Here is a 22,889-nt window from a genome sequence, read left to right as displayed (position 1 = left end):
CTCACACCACTCACTGTCCTCTGTAGGTTTATCAACATGGCCGACCCCCCTCACACCACTCACTGTCCTCTGTAGGTTTATCAACATGGCCGACCCCCCTCACACCACTCACTGTCCTCTGTAGGTTTATCAACATGGCCGACCCCCCTCACACCACTCACTGGCCTCTGTAGGTTTATCAACATGGCCGACCCCCCTCACACCACTCACTGTCCTCTGTAGGTTTATCAACCTGGCCGACCCCCCTCACACCACTCACTGTCCTCTGTAGGTTTATCAACATGGCCGACCCCCTCACACCACTCACTGTCCTCTGTAGGTTTATCAACATGGCCGACCCCCCCTCACACCACTCAATGTCCTCTGTAGGTTTATCAACATGGCCGACCCCCCCTCACACCACTCACTGTCCTCTGTCGGTTTATCAACATGGCCGACCCCCCTCACACCACTCACTGTCCTTTGTAGGTTTATCAACATGGCCGACCCCCCTCACACCACTCACTGTCCTCTGTAGGTTTATCAACATGGCCGACCCCCCTCACACCACTCACTGTCCTCTGTAGGTTTATCAACATGGCCGACCCCCCTCACACCACTCACTGTCCTCTGTAGGTTTATCAACATGGCCACCTACAGTAGGTCTGGAACTGTAATTGTAGAACTGTGTAACAGCTGATTTTATGGATGAAGACCATTCTTTTTTATATAACTGTTCTAATACATTTTAGAAAATATTTGGCTTACCTTTTATATTAAATATATCCAATACACCCAATAGCAGTAGTGTAAATGGACTATTATGAACAAATGTTTTTCTACCTTAATCTGTGACTCCATCTCCTTCCTCCTTCAACATGCTCCCTTTGCTGCTGTAAAGTTAGCAGGATCTGTAGCTTAGTAAACACAGTGCTCTGGCTATACCTTTTTTATCCGCTTTACAGAGATGCTAAAACTATGCTAAAAGCCACCATCTCTGCTGTAATGAACTACCAAATGTCATTCTTGGTGAGTGTGGACATCTAAAGTGAATCCGAGACCCAGTGATGAGTAGTGACTTTGAGATCCATGCTAGGTTAGCGAATGTCATGTATGTGTAGATGCACTGCAACTGCAGGACTACTGCTTGATAGTTGTTTACTGCGGTAGCTAGGCAAAGGAACACAACATGCTTTCATTTTTGACTAAATTTCTGTTTATTCCAATAGATTCACAGATTTATGTAACGAAAAACGTAGCTTACGTGATGGCGAAATACGTAGCTTACGTGATGACAAAATACGTAGCTTACGCGATGACAAAATACGTAGCTTACGCGATGACGAAATACGTAGCTTACGTGATGACAAAATACGTAGCTTACGCGATGACAAAATACGTAGCTTACGCGATGACGAAATACTTAGCTTACGTGATGACGAAATACGTAGCTTACGCGATGGCGAAATACGTAGCTTACGTGATGGCGAAATACGTAGCTTACGTGATGACAAAATACGTAGCTTACGCGATGACGAAATACGTAGCTTACGTGATGACGAAATACGTAGCTTACGCGATGACGAAATACGTAGCTTACGTGATGGCGAAATACGTAGCTTACGTGATGACGAAATACGTAGCTTACGCGATGGCGAAATACGTAGCTTACGTGATGACGAATATGCAAGGAATGAATATTTTTGATTTATGGCAATCATCTCGTATTAATAATTTGATCAAAAAGTCTCGAATGGTCTTACATTAGATTCCATTAGGCAATATATTGGCAAAACTTTTAAGAAGCAAGTTCTAGAGCTTGTTGTGTTTTTACTCGGGGGGGCGAATTGCGACACAGCAAACTAGCGACTAATATGCTTAATACCACTGTGAAATCCCAGACATCAGAGCGCAAAATAGAGAAGTTGCAATCTGAACTTCAAGCTAAAAAAATAAAAGACTAGCATATGGATAGCATGACGGACGGACAGTCAGTCCTACCTAAGGGTGTGCAGTTCATGTCCATGCTGCTCTCTGGTGTGAGAGCGGCCCAAGCACCCAAAATAGCTCCTATTGCAGCTAAAGGGACAGGTACAGGTACTAATCCCAAACAACCCACAAAGCGTGGTTGTGATTCCTGTAGGCGCTGTTGGAACGTAGGCAGAGGAAATCCTCCTGCACATCTCAGGCAGCCTGCCGGCCCGTGGAGTAAAACCAGCTATTCAGTTAGTTATTGGAACTCCTGTCACAGAAGTGATCATACGATGCAGAGATGATGAGATTTAGGGAGAGGCAGACAGTCTTGATGGGTGTTTTGAAGGTTGGACTGGTGGTGTTCCAAATAGCACCTTATTCCCTATACAGTGTACTCCTTTTGAACTGAGCCCTATGTGACCTAGTCAAAAGTAGTGCACTACATGGGGAATAGGGTGCCATTTGGGATATATGCGATAGTTCAACTTCTTTAACTGTCCTAATTGGCTCCTTGGTCGGTCCTTGCTGAGATCAGGGTTTTTATCTTCTTTTCAGTTCCTCCAAATGTGTTGAGAGTGCATTTTTCACAAGGCTGTTTATACCTCTCTCTCGCTCTCTCTGCTCAGTGTCTCTGTCTCTCCTCCCCAATCTCTCTTTCTCCTCCTTTCACTGGGGTTGAGCGGCCACACTCAGCGCTTTCCATTTCCTGTGGGTGTAATGTCTCCTCTACGAGCAACAAGCAATCAGCTCTGGTTTTGTCAGCATTCTTCCAGGGCGATTCATAAAAATGCAGCGTGCGCCTACAAAAGACACTCCGTGTCCCCCATCCGTCCCTCCCCCTCCCCCGCCACCCCCATCCCTTCTCCTGAGCCGTGGCTCTGCCTCCGTTCTCTTGGCGTACACACAAGGTGAAGTCGTTTATGGGAGGTAAATCATTTGTGTGTGAGGAGGACGTTGGTGCCCAATGCTCCGTCCTCTGCTGTGAATGTTAGAGGGTGAACCTGTCAGATGCAAGGTTGCCGCCTAGTCCCAGTCCAATCACTTGCTGTCTTTTGTGTGCGCCTGCTAGCGCGTGTGGACTTTTTTTGCACTTCCATGTAAGGTCATTTGGACCAATGGAACTAGAATGGACATGAACCTTCTTATGACGGGGGATAAAGGTCAGCCATTTTGGTCAAGGAGTTGGTCAACCATGGTTTGCCAGTGCTGTGATAAGATATTGTGTAAAATTAATTTGAATAATTTTTCTGCACTGTATGCTAGCCGGCCAGTTTTAGTGGAATGATTCCATACATTTTTCAAATTCACTGCCAACTTGCAGCTGTGTGGCTCAATGAGGTGCTGGCCTGTCACCCTGCAGCTGTGTGGCTCAATGAGGTGCTGGCCTGTCACCCTGCAGCTGTGTGGCTCAATGAGGTGCTGGCCTGTCACCCTGCAGCTGTGTGTCTGAACGATGTGCTGGCCTGTCACCCTGCAGTTGTGTGGCTGAACGATGTGCTGGCCTGTCACCCTGCAGTTGTGTGGCTGAATGAGGTGCTGGCCTGTCACCCTGCACAGCTGTGTCACGAAATTCTCCTCAACTTGGAAACAGGCCGACAGAGTTGTCCACTTGTGTTGCCTTCAAGACAATTCTGCTCTGTTCTCTGCTTTTGAACAATGTTACCTGTGCAAAGTACACAGATTGTAGATTTGGCAGCCTTTCACTTTAAGTCTCATCACTAACCCTACTAGTATAGCCAAGCTACACCAGCTGTAAAGAGAAGGTAGCCTGGGCCCGTGGGACTAGGACTATAGGCTACTTGACTGTCTCTCATCATCCATTAGTCTATCTGTGCATCATATTTAGGGTTGCACATTTTGGGGAATATTCAGGTGGAAACTTTCTGTAGAATTGCCTTATGTGTATCCCACAAAAAAAGTTCACTGTTATAAGCTAACTTTTTGTTGTTGAAGAATTTAAGAAAATTTCCAGGGCTTAACTTCCCATGGAAAATTTCCCAGAAAGTTTCCGACCCTTTGCAACCCTAATCATATTTCTATATCCCATTATCTCTGTAGTATTTTGGAAGGCTTCCTGGTGGGGACTCAGTAGAGGAACTATTATTTATAGCCACAACTAGATGGAAATACGCCTTATCTATTTCTACTGACTGTGGAATGGAATGTTAGGGGTTAGCCTACTAGCTAGCGGAGAGAAAACATTGTTAGGCTATTCCATGAGGGTATTTGAAAGGGAAGCATCAAGAATGCGAGCCACAATGTGACCCTGTGTTCCATTCCTCCACTGCCTGTGTGATTGTGTCGTATCCAGGTCATTTTTAACAAGTGGCCTGTCTCATCCCGTTTGGCTCAGGTGAGCTGTCGTTTCCACCTGTAGCCCCCCACCCCGTTGTTGCCATGGCAACGTCTTGGCCGCACTTCAGTACGACTACTCATCTCTCTGTTTCTCTTTCTGTTTCTCCATCGTCTCTGCTGTGTGTAGTCTACACATCCTCTCACGCTTCGTCTCACATATTTACAGCTATTTGCAAAACTGAGGTGTTAGCCATCACGATTACACGCACACACATGCAGCCAAGCGCTACTCTCACACACCCTGTGTAAATGAGCTTATAGAGTGTGTGTGTGTGTGTGTGTGTGTGTGTGTGTGTGTGTGTGTGTGTGTGTGTGTGTGTGTGTGTGTGTGTGTGTGTGTGTGTGTGTGTGTGTTGGCTGTGCTCGGCATGCCGTGGCGCTGACACAGCTTTTTCTCTGTGTTGAGTAAAGCAGTTCGTCAAGGGCCACTGCTCTACTCAGTCACAAGCTTGTGTCCTGCTACCCTCTGACACTGTGACAAGGCTCACACTGACTGTGGACCAGCTCAGCTGGAAGGGGTTCCGGAATACTACACATTAGGATGTATTCATAGGTGGAAACTTTCCATGGGATTTATCAGGAATATATGGGAATTAATATTAATACCGTTTAAATGATGTTTTTTGCATTGGATATATTTACCATATCATATGGAAACAGAAACCTTTTACCTTATCATAAGTAGACATAATTGCATATGATTAAATCCTTTCAATAGAAATAAAAAAAACAATTTAGTTACGAATTGAACTTTAATTAAATGAGTTGACTCTTCACATGGGATGATTTCACTGAACAACAAAAGAAAGGGAATATTGAATGATCCCCAATGATCCATTGCATCTCCCAAAAATGTTTTCAACATACATCTGTAAAATGATAGTTTATAGACTAAAGCTTTGGTTGTCTTCCTCTCAGGCTTCCATGTCTTCTCCCTGGACCTCCTCAATATCCACCTCTTGAAAATCAAACTCTGAGGCCTCACCTTCATTGTCACTTTCCAACCTTGTTGAGGATGGCTCGTTGTCAGGTTCAAAAAGCCTCAAATTTGCCCGGATGGCCACCAATTTTTCATCCCTTGTATTGGTCAATCTGTTGCGTGCTCTGGTTTGTGTGTTCCCAAACAAGGTCCAGTTGTGCTCTGAGGTGGCTGATGTTGGTGGGATTTGGAGGATGATGGTGGCAACAGGGGAAAGAGCCTCAGATCCACAAAGTCTCTTCCACCAGGTGGCTGATGAGATATGTTGGCCCGACTACCATATTGCATCTCCATCCCAAAGCCCTTGCTTGGAAGTGAACTTGGCCAGACTGCCAAGAACCTTGCCTTCATCCAGGCCAAGGTGGCGAGACATGGTAGTGATGACACCATAGGCCTTGTTGATCTCTGCACCAGACAGGATGCTCTTGCCAGCATACTTGGGGTCCAACATGTACGCTGCAGCATGTATGCGGTTCAGGCAGAAGTCTTCACGCTTTTTGATGTATTTCAGAACTGCAGTTTCCTCTGCTTGGAGCAACAGTGAAGTGGGCAGGGCAGTACGGATTTATTCTCTTACATCTGCAAGCATAGTCTGAACATCAGACAGGATGGCATTGTTTCCCTCAATCTGCGGAATGGCTACTGCTATAGGTTTCAGGAGTTTCAGGCTGCTTACCACTCTTTCCCAAAATGCATCATCCAGGAGGATCCTCTTGATGGGGGCTGTCCATATCGGCAGACTCTTTTCCCTCCAGGAGACTGTCAAACATGATGACAACACCACCCCAACGGGTATTACTGGGCAGCTTCAATGTGGTGCTCTTATTCTTCTCACTTCGCTTGGTGAGGTAGATTGCTGCTATAACTTGATGACCCTTCACATACCTAACCACTTCCTTGGCTCTCTTGTAGAGTGTATCCATTGTTTTCAGTGCCATGATGTCCTTGAGTAGATTCAATGCATGAGCAGCACAGCCAAAGGGTGTGATGTGAGGGTAGGACTCCTCCACTTTAGACCAAGCAGCCTTCATGTTCGCTGCATTGTTTGTCCCCAGTGCAAATACCTTCTGTGGTCCAAGGTCATTGATGACTGCCTTCAGCTCATCTGCAATGTAGAGACCGGTGTGTCTGTTGTCCCTTGTGTCTGTGCTCTTGTAGAATACTGGTTGAGGGGTGGAGATGATGTAGTTAATTTTTCCTTGCCCACGAACATTCGACCACCCATCAGAGATGATTGCAATAGAGTCTGCTTTCTCTATGATTTGCTTGACCTTCACCTGAACTCTGTTGAATTCTACATCCAGCAAATGAGTAGATAAAACATGTCTGGTTGGAGGGGTGTATGCTGGGCAAAGAACATTCAGAAATCTCTTCCAATACACATTGCCTGTGAGCATCAGAGGTGAACCAGTTGCATACACAGCTCAAGCAAGACATTCATCAGCATTTCTCTGACTACATTCCTCCATTGAGTCAAAAAAACTTGTGATTCCAGGAGGACCATGAGCTGTTGCTATCGATAAGGTGTCTGATTCATAATTTTCACCTCGAATAGAAGTAGAGGGACTTTTGTAAGAGGTTGCTTGTTGTGATTGCTGAGGGAACTTTATGCACTTGGCCAGATGATTCTGCATCTTTGTTGCATTCTTCACATATGATTTGGCACAGTATTTGCAAATGTACTCAGCTTTTCCTTCTATATTAGTTGCAGTGAAATGTCTCCAGACATCAGATAGTGCCTGTGGCATTTTCCTGTAAAGGTTAGAAAAATCGAGTAAAAAAACGAACCAATACAATTCCATGTACAGATAAATAGTTAAGCAGTTAAATGTTTTATCTATCTTACAAAAGGAGTTGTTTAAAACCTATTAGGGATAGGTGTTCCGCTAGCCAGTGAAATTGCAGAGTGCCAAATTCAAACAACAGAAATTTCATAATAAAAATTCCTAAAACATACAAGTGTTAGGCTATTCCATGAGGGCTTAAAGATAAACTTCTTGTTAATCCAACCACAGTGTCAGATTTCAAAAATACTTTACTGCGAAAGCATACCATGCGATTATCTGAGAACTGCGCCCAGCACACAAAACATTACAAACAGTTACCAGCCAAGTAAAGGAGTAACAAAAGTCAGAAATAGCGATAAAATTAATCACTTACCTTTGATGATCTTCATATGGTTGCACACACAAGACTCCCAGTTACCCAAGAAATGTTTGTTTTGTTCGATGAAGTCCCTCTTTATATCCAAAAACCTCAGTTTTGTTAGAGTGTTTTGTTCAGTAATCCACTGTCTCAAATAATATCCGGTGAAATTGCAGAGCGTGAAACTCAACAAAACAGAAATTCTCATAATAAACATACATAAAAGATACAAATGTTATACATCAGCTTAAAGATAAACTTCTTGTTAATCCAACCACTGTGTCAGATTTCAGAAAGGCTTTACGGCGAAAGCATACCATGCGATTATCTGAGAACAGCGCCCAGCAGACAAATCATTACAAACAGTAACCAGCCAAGTAGAGGAGTAACAAAATAGCGATAAAATTTGATGATCTTCATATGGTTGCACTCACAAGACTCCATGTTACACAATAAATGTTCGTTTTTTTATCTCGATAAAGTCCCTCTTTATGTCCAAAAACCTCAGTTTTGTTGGTGCGTTTTGTTCAGTAATCCATTGGCACAAAGAGCAGTCACAGCAGGCAGACGAAAAATCAAGAAAGTACCATAAAAGTTTGTAGAAACATGTCAAACGATGTTTATAATCAATTCTCAGGTTGTTTTTGTCATAAATAATCGATCATATTTCAACCGGACAATAGCTTCGTCAATAGAAAAGGAAAAACAAGAAAGGCGTGCTACCGGTCATGCGCAGGACACATCTCTGGAAATTTCCACTGTCCTCTCATTGAAAGTGGTGTTTCTCCCTCATTTTTTCAGAGTAAAAGCCTGAAACAATGCCTAAAGACTGGCCACATGTAGTGGAAGCCATAGGGATCGTGAACTGGGTCATAAGTCTTTGTATGGTGGATAGGCTTTCAATGGAAAAACAGCCATTTCAAAATAATAGCATTTCCTGGATGGATTTTCCTCTGGTTTTCGCCTGCCATATCAGTTCTGTTATACTCACAAACATTATTTTAACAGTTTTGGAAACGTTAGAGTGTTTTCTATCCAATACTACCATGCATATGCATATCCTAGCTTCTGGGCCTGAGTAACCTTCAGTTTACATAGTGCACCTTATTCATCCAAACTACTCAATACTGCCCCCGGTCCCAGAAAGGTTAAAAATTAAACGTGTATGGAAACAGGTGAATTAACACTCCTCAGTTAGCAGGCTCAAGCAAGCTAAAACCCACAATGTAGCAAAAACTAGCTAGCAGAAATTGTTCACAAGTTAGAAATTATTTAAACACACTTTGCTGTAGGCTACTATTTACTAGTTAACAAAAATATAATGTATGTCATATAAAATATATTCACCCACCCATTATTGTAATCAAAACTTACCAGAAAGCATGTAGTCCTTGGCTCAGACAGTGTATTGGTGTGGACTCAATAGCATCTTATTTGTGTGCAAGATCTTGAGAATCAGCTGTACATGTGATGGAAGAGTGCACTGTACATGCAGAGGGTTGCAATTCCATTGAATTGGAGATAGTTTAACCAAAATATGCCACAAGATCTGGAATTGCCTTATGTGTATCCCACAAAAAAGGTTCACTGTTATAAGCTGACTTAAAAAAAAAAAAAAAGAATTTAAGCAAAATTCCCAAAATTCCAGGGCTTAACTTCCCATGGAAAATTTCCGGATATTTCCCGGGAAAGTTTCCGACCCTTTGCAACCCTACTAGAGGTTGACCGATTAATCGGAATGGCCGATTAATTAGGGCCAATTTTAAGTTTTCATAACAATCGGTAATCTGCATTTTTGGACACCGATTATAGCTGATTTACATTGCACTCCACGAGGAGACTGCGAGTGCAGAAAGGAGCCAAGGTAAGGTGCTAGCTAGCATTAAACTTATTTTATAAAAAATAATCAATCTTCACATAATCACTTGTTAACTACACATGGTTGATGATATTACTAGTTTATCTAGCTTGTACTGCGTTGCATATAAAGGATGCGGGACCTATTAATTTGTCATTGAATCACAACCTACTTCGCCAAATGGGTGATTTAACAAGCGCATTCGCAAAAAAAGAACTGCCGTTGCACCAATATTCCTAACCATAAACATCAATGCCTTTCTTAAAATCAATACACAAGTATATATTTTTAAACCTGTATATTTAGTTAATATTGCCTGCTAACATGAATTTCTTTTAACTAGGGCAATTGTGTCACTTTTATTGCGTTCTGTGCAAGCAGAGTCAGGGTATATGCAGCAGTTTGAGCCACCTGGCTCGTTGCGAACTTTGTGAAGACCATTTCATCCTAACAAAGGCCATAATTAGTTTGCCAGAATATTACATAATTATGACATAACATTGAATGTTGTGCAATGTAACAGCAATATTTAGACTCATGGATGCCACCCATTAGATAAAATACGGAATGGTTCCGTATTTCACTGAAAGAATAAACGTTTTGTTTTCGAAATGATAGTTTCTGGATTTGACCATATTAATGACCTAAGGCTCGTATTTCTGTGTGTTATTATAATTAAGTCTGATTTGATAGAGCGGTGGTAGGCAGCAGCAGGCTCGTAAGCATTCATTCAAACAGCACTTTCGTGCATTTGCCAGCAGCTCTTTGCTGTGCTTTAAGCATTGCACTGTTTATGACTTCAAGCCTATCAGGTACATACAGTAGGATGGTGACTTTTTCAGTTGAGGTATTTCCTGTCTGGTGGCTGCTCGTTGAGGAAGTTCCCCGCTGAGGGTTTTGTTTTCTAATAAATCAAAGTGACAGTCGCTACTGCTGTAGTTGTGCCAAACTGTCAAATGCCAACTGTCCTTTAGTTCACAGTTGCTCAAATGATTGGCCTGCCTGTTTCTGATTGGCCTGCCTGTTTCTGATTGGCCTGCCTGTTACTGATTGGCCTGCCTGTTACTGTTAGCAGAAGAGCTGCAGTCTCTGCTCCATCTCTGAAAACTAATGGCTTCGTCACAATGTGCCTTTCCTCTATTCCGCACAATCTATCTCCTTGATTCCTTCTCAACCGTATTGGGGAATTTCCCAGGTCCTTCCTCTCTGACCTTTTCCTCCAATGGATTTTGAGTTTGAGGAACATAATTTTTTTGAGCACCTTTCCTGTTCTTCTATATTTGATGTGAACTCTCAGTGAAACCTCACTGTTCTTCTCCTCTGGCTATATGGATTCTTATTGCTCTTCTCTTCCACAGACCAACAAGTGGTGTAGTTGGAAGCGGCTCTCGTGGCATGACTACTACAAACAAGGGAAACAAAGCCTTGAAGGTAAACTTACGACAGAAGTACAGAGACCCCTACCTTAACCTTTGTCTCTCTCACACTGTCAGTGTGGGGAGAAAAGGTATGTTCTTCTTACCATCTGTACTCTAGTTATAATTGTTTGTTTGTCATCACCCCTCTTCCTCCTCTCCTTCTCTTTGTCCCCCCTTCTTCCTCCTTCTCCTGACCACATCCCCCCCTTTGCCCTGCTCTTTGCACCACATTGAAAATAACGGCTGTATAATGCTTTCATGAGTTATCCTCTGGGCTTTGTACTTTTTACAGAATTTTTTTTTACCTCCAAAATAAATCAAATCATCCCTCCTTCACTTCCCTCTCAGGTGAAGAAGGAGCCAGGGGAGAATGGGACCAGCCTCACGGACGACGAACTGGTGACCATGTCTGTCCGGGAGCTCAACGCTCACCTCCGCGGCCTCACCAAGGACGAAATCCTGCAGCTCAAGCAGCGGCGGCGCACCCTGAAGAACCGTGGCTACGCCGCCAGCTGCCGCGTCAAGCGGGTCACCCAGAAGGAGGAGCTAGAGAAGCAGAAGACGGCGCTGCAGCTGGAGGTGGACAAGCTGGCCACAGAGAACGCCACCATGAAGGTGGAACTGGACTCGCTGCGCTCCAAGTACGAGGCCCTGCAGAGCTTCGCCAGGACTGTGGCGCGCAGCCCGGCCGTAGCCTTCACCCCAGGGGGTCGGGGGGTCATGGGGCCCCTGGTCCCTGGGAAGGTGGCCACGGCCACCAGCGTCATCACCATCATCAAGTCCAAGACGGGAGCCAGGTCGTAGTATCGGGGCTGGGTGGCGTGGAGAGTTATCAGACTAATGAAGCAACGTGTACTATAGTCAGTGTATCATCACGGAGCACAGGATTAGTTCCCTTGTCTGTCTTTTGGGCCAGAACACACAACACAACCCCCCCCAGACCTTTGTACCAGCTAGTAACACTCTTTCAATTGGCCAGCAGCAGAGGCCACATCAACCCTTATCAGACAGCCTTTAGTAGGATAAACCATACTTCCATTCTGCCTTGGCACTGTACAAGCAGAAATACATACACCAGAGAAGGCTTGTCGGAGGAGCTATAGGAGGACGGGCTCATTGTAATGACTGGAATGGAATAGATGGAAACCACATGTTTGACTCTGTTTCATGAATTCCATTCCAGCCATTACAATGAGCCTTCGCTGGACTATACACATCCTCTATAGTGTATTTTCACATACTGGATTCCAAAAGGTTAAACGTCACGTGAGTCCAGGAAGGTCGTACGACACAGCCCAATCCATAATTGATGTCACTCCATTTGGTGTTGGAAGTCGAGCTGTCGATTGATTTGTGTGTTTTTGTACATGGTACTAAGTGTTTGAGTGTTTGTTTGTTTCCTCCAGATGGCCCTTTGAGTCTTTTCCGTCCCGACACGGGATTTTGATGTGGAAATGCACTCTTTCATAACTACTAGCCACCAACAGTCTAGCCACACCCGGTTGGCATTATGCGTCAAGTTCTTAGCCCTCTGTCCGTAACACAAGTGGAGAAAGAGTGATTGCACTTAGCAACAAGCCTGGGCCTGTTAGAATGCACTGACCACTATGAGAAGAGGGAAATGCGCTGTATGTTATTGATGTATTGTGAGCAACCTTCAGTAAGGACTAGTAACTCAACCATCAGACCAGTTCATGTGATTTTAGTTGGTAACAGAATTTCCTGTTTAGTTTTGTTTAAGTTGAGCATTTATTTAGGTTCAGTTCAGCCTGTCACAAAATTCTACCAACAGGAGATGCAATAATACACACATGCACTGAAAAATAGGAAATGTCTCTTACATAGTTTCATGTAAGTGAAATGAGTCAATCTGATCAGCAAAATAATACCATAGCCTACTTGGTATGGGATGATGATGATGATGATGATAATAATAGCTGTGATGTTAGAGTTGACAATGCCATTCCAGGATTACAAGATTGTTTCTTTCTCCAGTATCTGAGAACCAGAATGTTTTCACAAGATCTTGTGATGATTATGCTTTGGGGGGACAATATTTTTTATCCTCAAAACATTTTAAAACTCAATTTGTGCTCCATGGAGTAAATAAGTTGATACTGTTTTGTAGCTAGTTTTTTTGTGCGTATGTAATAACATGAACTGGCTGGTCACATATTCCAAAATAATATTCACACAACAAGCTTTACTGTTTAATTGTCAACGTGTGTGTATTCTAGAAGTCGTTGACTTAGAGCTCTTGATTTGTATTGATGCATAGACGAGCATCTGGCATTGTTTATAGAAACACTGGAAAAGAAAACTTCAAACAAAAAAACCTGTGATATCCTTTTTGCAATTGTACCAAAAGTGGCTTACTATTGAAGGCTGGTAGCTTTTTCTAGTGACTAGGCGCGTACTGTGTGGGGTAGCGCGTGACGTGATGTGTATAAGTGACAGTTGGCAGTGTTGTTCACTGTATAGATGTCATGCTGTGGTATTTTCTATAGGAATCTGTAATAGAGATAATATAGCTGGTGTAAACATCATCTATTGTCTTCATCCATATTGGCATCTGTGATATCTCTTCCACTAGCTGTGATTCACAAATGTTTTTGTCATTGCATCGTTATTACTGTCAACGTTATTACTGTCGACCGAGCAGGCATAGGTAGGGTAAGATAATGCTAAGGTAATGCCCTTGGTTCATTTTTATGGGGTAAGATAATGCCCTTGGTTCATTTTGAATCCCAGTTAAGTGACCCTCCTCACCTCTCTTTGGTTTCAATTCTAGTGGGACATCACCTCTGATTTAGATTCAACTTTTATTTTCTTATCCATTTACCAAAGGGGACTACTTGCAATTTGCAAAGGGATAATAGCCTCACAATTAAATCTTTCTAAGACTAAGCAAAATCGAAATATTTGACTCTCTCTTACCATATATCCAAGCATTGTAAAAGTTCTCCTTGAAGAAATAACTTATCATTCTAACTATGAGAAGGGAGGCTCAGCATGCAGCTTTATACAGGTGACTAACAACAGGTCATCTCCTGACTGTCAGGTTGTGTTCATGGTTTGTGTGAGGGTAAACATGCACTAACCTCCAGCTTGTTCTGCTCAGGAGAAAACAAGGTTGCCCTAAAAATAAACCATTACAGCTCTGAGAAGAAGCTGTTGGGGATGGCACTTATGTTGATAGTTGCTCATTGAAAATTTTTCTAAAAGGGCTTTTTGTTCAGACACCAAATGAAGATGTGGGAAGATGAACCTGCTGCCAGTAATGCTGCTTACGTGCCAAGTGTCAACCCTGTCTTCTGATCCTTTAAGAGGGGTTAAAGGAAGCAGTTGTACCTTAAAAGGTGACAGTATCTTTGTAATGACATTAAGGGATATGTTTGGTATTTTACAACTTCATGTCAGATGGTTCCTTGCCCTAAATATAGTCTATATGAGCCTGGAGAAACTGTATTCCATGGTTGAAATTTCTTTAAACAGCCAATATAAACTTCAGCTAACTTTATCCTCTGTCAGCTAAAAATCAATGGGAGTGATGGGGGCAAATGTTCAAAAAATGATGCCAAATCACCTTTAAGTAATGTAAAACCCAATCATTCCAGTTTCTCCTGGCTCATAGACTTCTATCAGGGTCAGGATACCACTAGCATTAAGTTGTGAGTTACTGAACGTATCCTTTTAAAACAGAGCAGCTGAGAGGAAGAGGTTAGGAAGCAGAGAGCTGGATGTGTCCAAATTATCCACGATCCAGACTGTTAGCCTATAGCTAGAATAGTCAAGGAAGGCAGGAGGAACCCAGAGCACATGAAGTTGTATGGTAGGTAGACCTGAACAGGAGAGAATAGGTCTGCATTCCATTGTCTAATATGCTATTCCCCACACCTCTGAGCTCACATCAGATCAGGGGGCATCTGAAATGGACACTTCCGTGCATTATCAAAAGCAGTGCACTAAATAGGGAATAGGGTGCCATCAGACACAGCCCTAGTATATAGTGTATGTACGCTAAAACATCCTCACTATGTCTTCTGAACACACTTAGATATTTCCATTGACTGGAAGATAATCCATGGATATATATGACTTTTGACATTCCCCAGTATGGGTGTTGTCGTTCTTGTTGCTGTGGCAGTCTTGTGGAGTGAACCTTAATGTGTCTTTACAATGTTAAAAAGGCATCCTGACCTATGACCTGTCTCGCATACGTACAGTGAGCACCATAATTCATTGGACAGTGACCATTTTTTTGTTATTTTGGTTCTGTACTCTAGCACTTTGAGTTTGAAAGGATATGATGACAATGAGGGTGAAGTGCAGACTGTTAGCTTTAATTTGAGGGTATTTTCATACATATCGGATGAACTGTTTAGAAATTATAGAAGCTTTTGTACATAGTCAACCCCATTTTCGGGCATCAAAAAACATTAGACAGTTTAACATAATGTAGAATAAAGTAATCATTGTTAATATTTGGTCACATATCCTTTGTATGCAATGACTGTTTGAAGTCTGCGATGCATCGACATCACCAGACGCTGGGTATCTTCCCTGGTGATGCTCTGCCAGGCCTGTACTGTAGCCATCTTCAGTCTGCGATACATCGACATCACCAGACACTGGGTATCTTCCCTGGTGATGCTCTGCCAGGCCTGTACTGCAGCCATCTTCAGTTCCTGCTTGTTTCGGGTACTTATTGCCTTCAGTCTCCTCTTCAGCATGTTAAATGCATATTCAATTGGATTCAGATGCGGTGATTTACTCGGCCAGTCAAGGATTTTCCACTTTTTGGCCATCAAAAACCCCTTCGTTGCTCTAGCAGTATGTTTAGGGTCATTGTCTTGTTGCATGATGAAGTGCCGTCCAATGAGTTTGGAGGCATTTGGTTTTATCTGAGCAGATAAAATATTTCTGTAGACTTCAGAATTCATTGTTCTACTTCTGTCTGCAGTCACATCGTCGATGAAGACAAGTGAGCCTGTTCCACTGGCAGCCATACAGGCCCAAGCCATAACACCCCCTCCACCATGTTTCACGGATGAGGTGGTATACTTTGGATCATGGGCATGTCTTTTTTTTCTCACACTTTCCTCTTTCCATCACTCTGGTACATGTTAATCTTTGTCTCATCTGTCCACAATACTTTTTTTCCAGAACTCTTGGGGCTCTTTTAGGTGCTTTTTAGCAAACTGTAATCTCGCCTTTCTGTTCTTCAGGCTTATCAGTGGTTTGCATCTTGTAGTGTACCCTCTGTAGTCCTGCTGGTGTAGTCTTCTACGTATGGTAGACTTTGACACATCTACACCTACTTCCAGGAGAGTGTTTTTGATCTGTTGGGCTGTTGTCAGGGGTGATTTCTTCACCATAGAGTATTCTCCGGTCATCCACTACAGTGGTCGTCCTCAGTCTACCGGGTCTTTTGACATAATTGAGTTCACCGGTTGTTTTTTGTCTTGTTAATGATGAACCAAACTGTTGACTTGGGCATGCCCAGGGTTTTTGCAATGTTGATAATTGATTGATTTTCATTTCTGAGCCTTATGACGGCCAGCTTCATTTGCATCTATACTGCTGTCTTCCTCATGTTGTCACACCCCAACAACAACCTCCAAAAGCAATAGCAAAGTGTAGAATCAATGCTATTCATCAACAGCTCTCCTGCATTCACTAATGACACAAATAAATACACCTGCCTAACAGCACACATCTGTGAAGCCAATTCAACAAATACTTGTAGTACCTTAAAATGGGGGGACCATGTACAAAAGGTGCTGTCATTTCTAAACGATTAATCCGATATGTATGAAAATACACTCAAATTAAAGCTAAAAGTCTGCACTTCACCCTCATTGTCATTGTTTCCTTTCAAACACAAAGTGCTAGAGTACAGAACCAAAATAACAAAAAATGGTCACTGTCCAATGAATTATGGTGCTCACTGTACATGTATCTCTTCTGGAGAGGGAATAACACACACACACACACACACACACACACACACACACACACACACACTAAGGTGTATAGTAGGTAGGTAGTGTTGACCGTCGTGAAAAAGTGACCCTTATACATATGCAAACTCAGTGGACAGGCTTGAGAGTAAAGCTAGAAGAGTAGTCTATATTGTTGTAATAGTGACACGTGACTGTGGTCTAATGATTTTTTTACCAACAGCTCCTGTGTTTTGGATTGGAATTCTTTGAAGGTTTTTGTGGCGTTGTTGTTCTTTTACCCCACACACACCAAACTGCAGTTGGCCCTTAGTTTATGTTGGTGAAGGAGATGAAAACCATGGGAACTGCTAGAGGGTACAACTGTTCAGATAGAAATATATTGTGTAGAACAGATATGATTACCTGTCATGATAGAATTGGGAATTGTGTCAGATCCATTCATTTATATTTTTATCTGCAACGTTGTTGAGCGTTCCACCCTCACTGGACACACCCCAGATGTTCACTCACTGTAATGCCTGTCTAAAGGGATTCTAGTCTAGGGGAAGTAGCCCAACGCCTGACTAAACCCTTCTCAAGCAGTAGACTTCCCCTGACCAAAACCCCTAAACCCGAAGACTATGGAGTGATATTAGAACCAGCAGAAACTGAATATGTATTCACAAATTGAATTTCTGTTGTCACAAATATCACTCCATAGATTAGAAGACTGGTATTACCTGTCCTAAAGACTAAACCTACAGATATTCTACATTATACAGTCTATAGATGTGTGATTATACAATCTGTAAAACAGGGCTGAAGTTAAGTCCTGAAGTAGAAGACGTGACCAGGAACACAATCCTGAGTAACATAAGGGCCACTTGCAATTTCTGTTGTCATTTGTGGTTTGGTTAGTTTGGTTCCTACCATGCTGCTAATTCAATCATTACTGCTCATTGTCTCCTGAAAGTCCATTTGTTTGTCTTTGTTTGTTGAACGTGTATCTGATATTGATCTTAACACTGGAATTAATTTGTTCTGCAGCTGATCTCATTTTTACTTGGTTATGGCTTTTTGTTTAAAAGCGAGTTGTATTGGAGAGGATGAAGAACTTCTCAGCACTTGTGTGACGGTTTGCTAGCTCTAGTAGAGATATGTAGGCTTTTTTGAATCAAATGATGCTTGGTGAACATTTGACTGTGCAGGTATTTCTCACTCGAGTATAGGTCTATGTTTCAAAGGTATTAAGTCTGAAAATAAAGCTGTTGGAAGTGTCTGAATGGTATATAAAGTTATTATTAATCTGTTTTTGTTATTTTTCTGTATGGGTTGTAATAAGATATTGCAGTACTTTGTATGGAAAACAGAATAGTTAATTGTAACTATTTGTAAATTATTGTACTTTTTTGCAATCTGTAGATAAGTAATATGATGTATTCATATATAATGACTGTGGTTTTAACCGTGGTTCTCTGAAATGTCTAAGTTATTGATGTGTGTGTATATATAGTATGTTTGTTGATACAGCTTACTTTATTTTCTATATGACCAATAAAAAGGTTTTGAAAAGGACTATTAAATGTGACCCTCTCTTCCTGTGGTGGCCCATTCAGACACTGTTGAAATGTTTAAATGAGGTTTCGTCATGTTTTTCTGTGGCGTCATTGACCCACTTTGATGCTAGTAAAAATAAACTGACGGGGAAGGCTTTTTGCTGTCCAGGGTGGGTTTTCAGGAGGCGGCGATCATTTAGATGGCACAATTTCCTCTTTTTTTTGTGATCCAAAAAAAGCCATCGGGCGGGCGACCCAGTTTGACTAACCTCGGCGGACATATTTTTGGCCCAACACGACTAAAACATGAGAGTCATGAAGGATGTGCGGTGTGCGTAGCTGTCCTAGATTAGGAAGAGTAGTGAGTTAGTCATCCCCTGTCCCTCGGGGCCTCCTGGGCCCCTCAGTGTATTAACACATGGTTCATCACATCAGACATCACCCATCACATGAATGCCTATACCTTGACTCACATTCAGAACATATTTAATGTGGGGAACATGGTTAGCAAAGAACTAATGGTTCTGTCTAGACTAATACCTTTTTCCCACTAGGCTACTGAGCTGAACCAAACTGAGCAGAGCTGTTGGTACTGCACTGGCCTGGTTACATATCCATCCGCTGTAGTTGCGGGAACTGTGACGGAAAGCACAGTGAAAGGTACATATCCACACCAGCACAGTGTGGTTGGGGACAGGAAGATTGTGCCAACATTGTAACTGTCATGTGTAACCCAGCATTGCTTCTTTGTACAACCATTCCCTCCTATTAGCTCATACAGGTCTCTCTGTCCTCATCAGATGCTTCACTCCCCCTCCCCTGATGGCTGCCCCAGACGGTCTCTCTGTCTTCATCAGATGCTTCACTCCCCCTCCCCTGATGGCTGCCCCAGACGGTCTCTCTGTCTTCATCAGATGCTTCACTCCCCCTCCCCTGATGGCTGCCCCAGACGGTCTCTCTGTCTTCATCAGATGCTTCACTCCCCCGCCCCTGATGGCTGCCCAAGACGGTCTCTCTGTCCTCATCAGATGCTTCCCTTCCCCCCTCCCCTGATGGCTGTCCCAGACGGTCTCTCTGTCCTCATCAGATGCTTCCCTTCCCCCCTCCCCTGATGGCTGCCCCAGACGGTCTCTCTGTCCTCATCAGATGCTTAACTCCCCCTCCCCTGATGGCTTCCCCAGACGGTCTCTCTGTCCTCATCAGATGCTTTACTCCCCCTCCCCTGATGGCTGCCCCAAACGGGCTTTATGGCCTCTGAAGACTTGATTAATTTGGCGGGTTGGGTTAAAGTGATCTGGTGGGCAATCTAGGACACTTGTGTAGCAGGTGCACTGTCCTAGATCCTAAACCCGCCTGATGCCCGCTGCCGCCGACCACACAATTAATGTTACCACCATCCCCATCAGCCGTGGTGTTAATTTACCACCATGCCCGACTGCCAAAGCTTAGCATGGTGCCACTTCCTCCAAATGTCATCGTTTTAGAGGACAAATCTATTAAAAATAGTTATTATTAGGGTTGTCCATAAACTGCAAACTACACTGAACAAAAATATAAACGTAACATGTAACGTGTTGGTCCCATGTTTCATGAGCTGAAATAAAAGATCCCAGAAATGTTCCATGCACACAAAAAGCTTATTTCTCTGAAAAGTTGTGCACACATTTGTTTATATCCCTCTTAGTGAGCATTTCTCCTTTGCCAAGATGATCCATCCACCTGACAGGAGTGGCATATCAAGAAGCTGATTAAACAGCATGATCATTACACAGGTGCACCTTGTGCTGGGGACAATAAAAAGCCACAGATGTCTCCAGTCTTGAGGGAGCATGCAATTGGCACGCTGACTGCAGGAAGGGCCACCAGAGCTTTTGTCAGAGAATTGAAAGTTAATTTCTCTACCATAAGCTGCCTCCAATGTCATTTTAGAGAATTTGGCAGTATGTCCAACCGGCCTCACAACCGCAGACCACGTGTAACCACGCTAGCCCAGGATCTCCACATCCGGCTGCTTCACCTGTGGCATCGTCCGAGGGGGAGGGTGGGGGGTAATAAAGCCATTTTGTGGGGAAAAACTCATTCGGATTGGCTGGGCCTGGCTCCCACCCATGGCTGCACCTCTGCCCAGTCATATGAAATCCATAGATTAGGGCCTAACACATTTATTTAAATTGACTGATTTCCTTATGTGAACTGTTACTCAGTAAAATGTTTGAAATTGTTGCATGTTGCATTTATATTTCTGTTCAGTATACCGGTACATTGAATTACATTTACATTTTAGTCATTTAGCAGACGCTCTTATCCAGAGCGACTTACAGTAGTGAATGCATACATTTCATACATTATTTTTAATGTATGATACAAACTCTTTGAATGTTCTCTCATTGGTATCCACTCACTTATTTTGGTAATGTGCTGCATGACGGATAGCTGCACAAAACATCAGCAGTCCAGGCAGTAGACCTCAGAGCAATACTTCAAGCCCCATGGTGTCTGGTTCTGCTCTTGGGGGTGGTGGTAGCCTTGAGGTTAGAGTGGGTTGCCGGTTCGAATGCCTGTGCAAACCGGCTTTTTTTTTAGGGAGGGCTGTGGCTGAAGCTGTGCTACTCCCTAGCTTGTCGTGTTCGGTGTGTAATGTGTTGGGTATTGTGTCAGATATACCTATATCATTGCAAATGGATATCATGGAAAATATATATTATTCTATTCTAATGCAGCAGTCAAAAAATATGGACCATTTAGGTTTTCATAATGTGTTGTGTTAATAAAGGCAAGGACAAAGCTATGTATTATTCTATGTGCTTACTAAACACAATATGTTCAAGTAATCGTCATTCTACTCTGAGTACCTACATAGTGTGATAGCATGTGTACAATATTATATGGTGGAGCTTTGCTCCCTCTGCTGGACATGGATAGGAAGTGCAGAGAGAGAGAGGGAAATTACTGCATGTTGTAGCAGTACCCACTGAGTGTACAACATATTACGCACTCTTTCCATGACATAGACTGACCAGGTGAAAGCTATGATCCCTTATTGATGTCACTTGTTAAATACACTTCAATCAGTGTAGATGAAGGGGAGGAGACAGGTTAAAGGAGTATTTTTAAGCCTTGAGACAATTGAGACATGGATTGTGTATGTGTGCCATTCAGAGGGTGAATGACCAAGACAAAATATTTAAGTGCCTTTGAACTGGCTATGGTAGTAGGTGCCAGGCACACCAGTTTGTGTCAAGAACTGCAATGCTACTGTTTTTTTCACGCTCAACAGTTTCCCATGCGTACCAAGAATTGTTAACCACCCAAAGGACATCTAGCCAACTTGACACAGCTGTGGGAGTCAACATGGGCCCTGTGGAACGCTTTTAACACCTTGTAGAGTGCTCCGATGAATTGAGGCTGTTCTGAGGGCAAAAGGAGGGGGTTGCAACTCAATATTAGGAAGGTGTTCCTAATGTTTAGTATACTCAGTGTATAACTGCAGGGAAACTTAAATCAGTTCTACCAAATTTCTATCAACATGTCAAATGTGCAACCAGAGGGAAAAAAATTCTAGATCACCTGTACTCCACACACAGAGACGTGTACAAAGCTCTCCCTCACCCTCCATTTGGTAAATCCGACCACAACTCTATCCTCCTGATTCCTGCTTACAAGCAAAAATTAAAGCAGGAAGCACCAGTGACTCGGTCTATAGAAAAATGGTCAGAGGAAGCAGATGCTAAACTACAGGACTGTTTTGCTATCGCAGACTGGAACATGTTCCGAGATTCTTCCGATGGCATTGAGGAGTACACCACATCAGTCACTGGCTTTATCAATAAGTGCATCGAGGACGTCGTCCCCACAGTGACTGTACAAACATACCCCAACCAGAAGCCATGGATTACAGGCAACATTCGCACTGAGCTAAAGAGTAGAGCTGCCGCTTTCAAGGTGTGGGACTCTAACCCGGAAGCTTACAAAAAATCCTGCTATGCCCTGTGACGAACCATCAAACAGGCAAAGCGTCAATACAGTGCTAAGATTGAGACTCTCTAATTGAATCTGTAATAACAACATGTTTCAAGCAGACCACCATAGTCCCTGTGCCCAAGAACACTAAGATAACCTACCTAAATGACTACTGACCTGTTGCACTCACGTCTGTGGCCATGAATTACTTTCAAAGGTTGCTAATGGATCACATCAACACCATTATCCCAGAAACCCTAGACCCACTCCAATTTCCATACCGCCCAAACAGATCCACAGATGATGCAATCTCTATTGCAATCCACACTGCCCTTTCCCACCTGGACAAAAGGAACCCTTATGTGAGAATGCTATTCATTGACTACAGCTCAGCGTTCAACACCATAGTACCCTCAAAGCTCATCACTAAGCTAAGGATCCTGGGACTAAACACCTCCCTCTGCAACTGGATTCTGGACTTCCTGACGGGCCGCCCCCAGGTGGTGAGGGTAGGTAGCAACACATCTGCCACGCTGATCCTCAACACTGGAGCTCCCCAGGGGTGCGTGCTCAGTCCCCTCCTATACTCCCTGTTCACCCACGACTGCATGGCCAACACCATCATTAAGTTTGCTGATGACACAACAGTGGTAGGCTTGATCACCGACAACGACGAGACAGCCTATAGGGAGGAGGTCAGAGACCTGGCCGGGTGGTGCC

The 22,889-nt window shown here is 43.2% G+C and overlaps 1 protein-coding gene across 3 annotated transcripts in view; it reads left to right on the top strand.

Annotated features, from left to right (window-relative positions):
* The window catches only part of LOC106601927 (transcription factor MafG), a 37,887-nt gene extending 19,659 nt beyond the window's left edge, over positions 1–18,228 (top strand). For all 3 annotated transcript variants that reach the window (XM_045715684.1, XM_045715683.1, XM_045715682.1), the window contains exons 2-3: positions 10,649–10,721; positions 11,057–18,228. In XM_045715684.1, the coding sequence (XP_045571640.1) occupies positions 10,686–10,721; positions 11,057–11,512 (492 nt within the window). In that variant the 5' untranslated portion in view covers positions 10,649–10,685 and the 3' untranslated portion in view covers positions 11,513–18,228. The remainder of the gene's footprint in view (positions 1–10,648; positions 10,722–11,056) is intronic.
* Positions 18,229–22,889: the final 4,661 nt, after the last annotated feature.

This window comes from Salmo salar, chromosome ssa03 (genome assembly GCF_905237065.1).
Source record: "Salmo salar chromosome ssa03, Ssal_v3.1, whole genome shotgun sequence".
In the NCBI taxonomy this organism is placed as follows: domain Eukaryota; kingdom Metazoa; phylum Chordata; class Actinopteri; order Salmoniformes; family Salmonidae; genus Salmo; species Salmo salar.
Note: the sequence above shows the minus strand (reverse complement) of the source record. Positions and strands in the feature narration are given on the sequence as shown.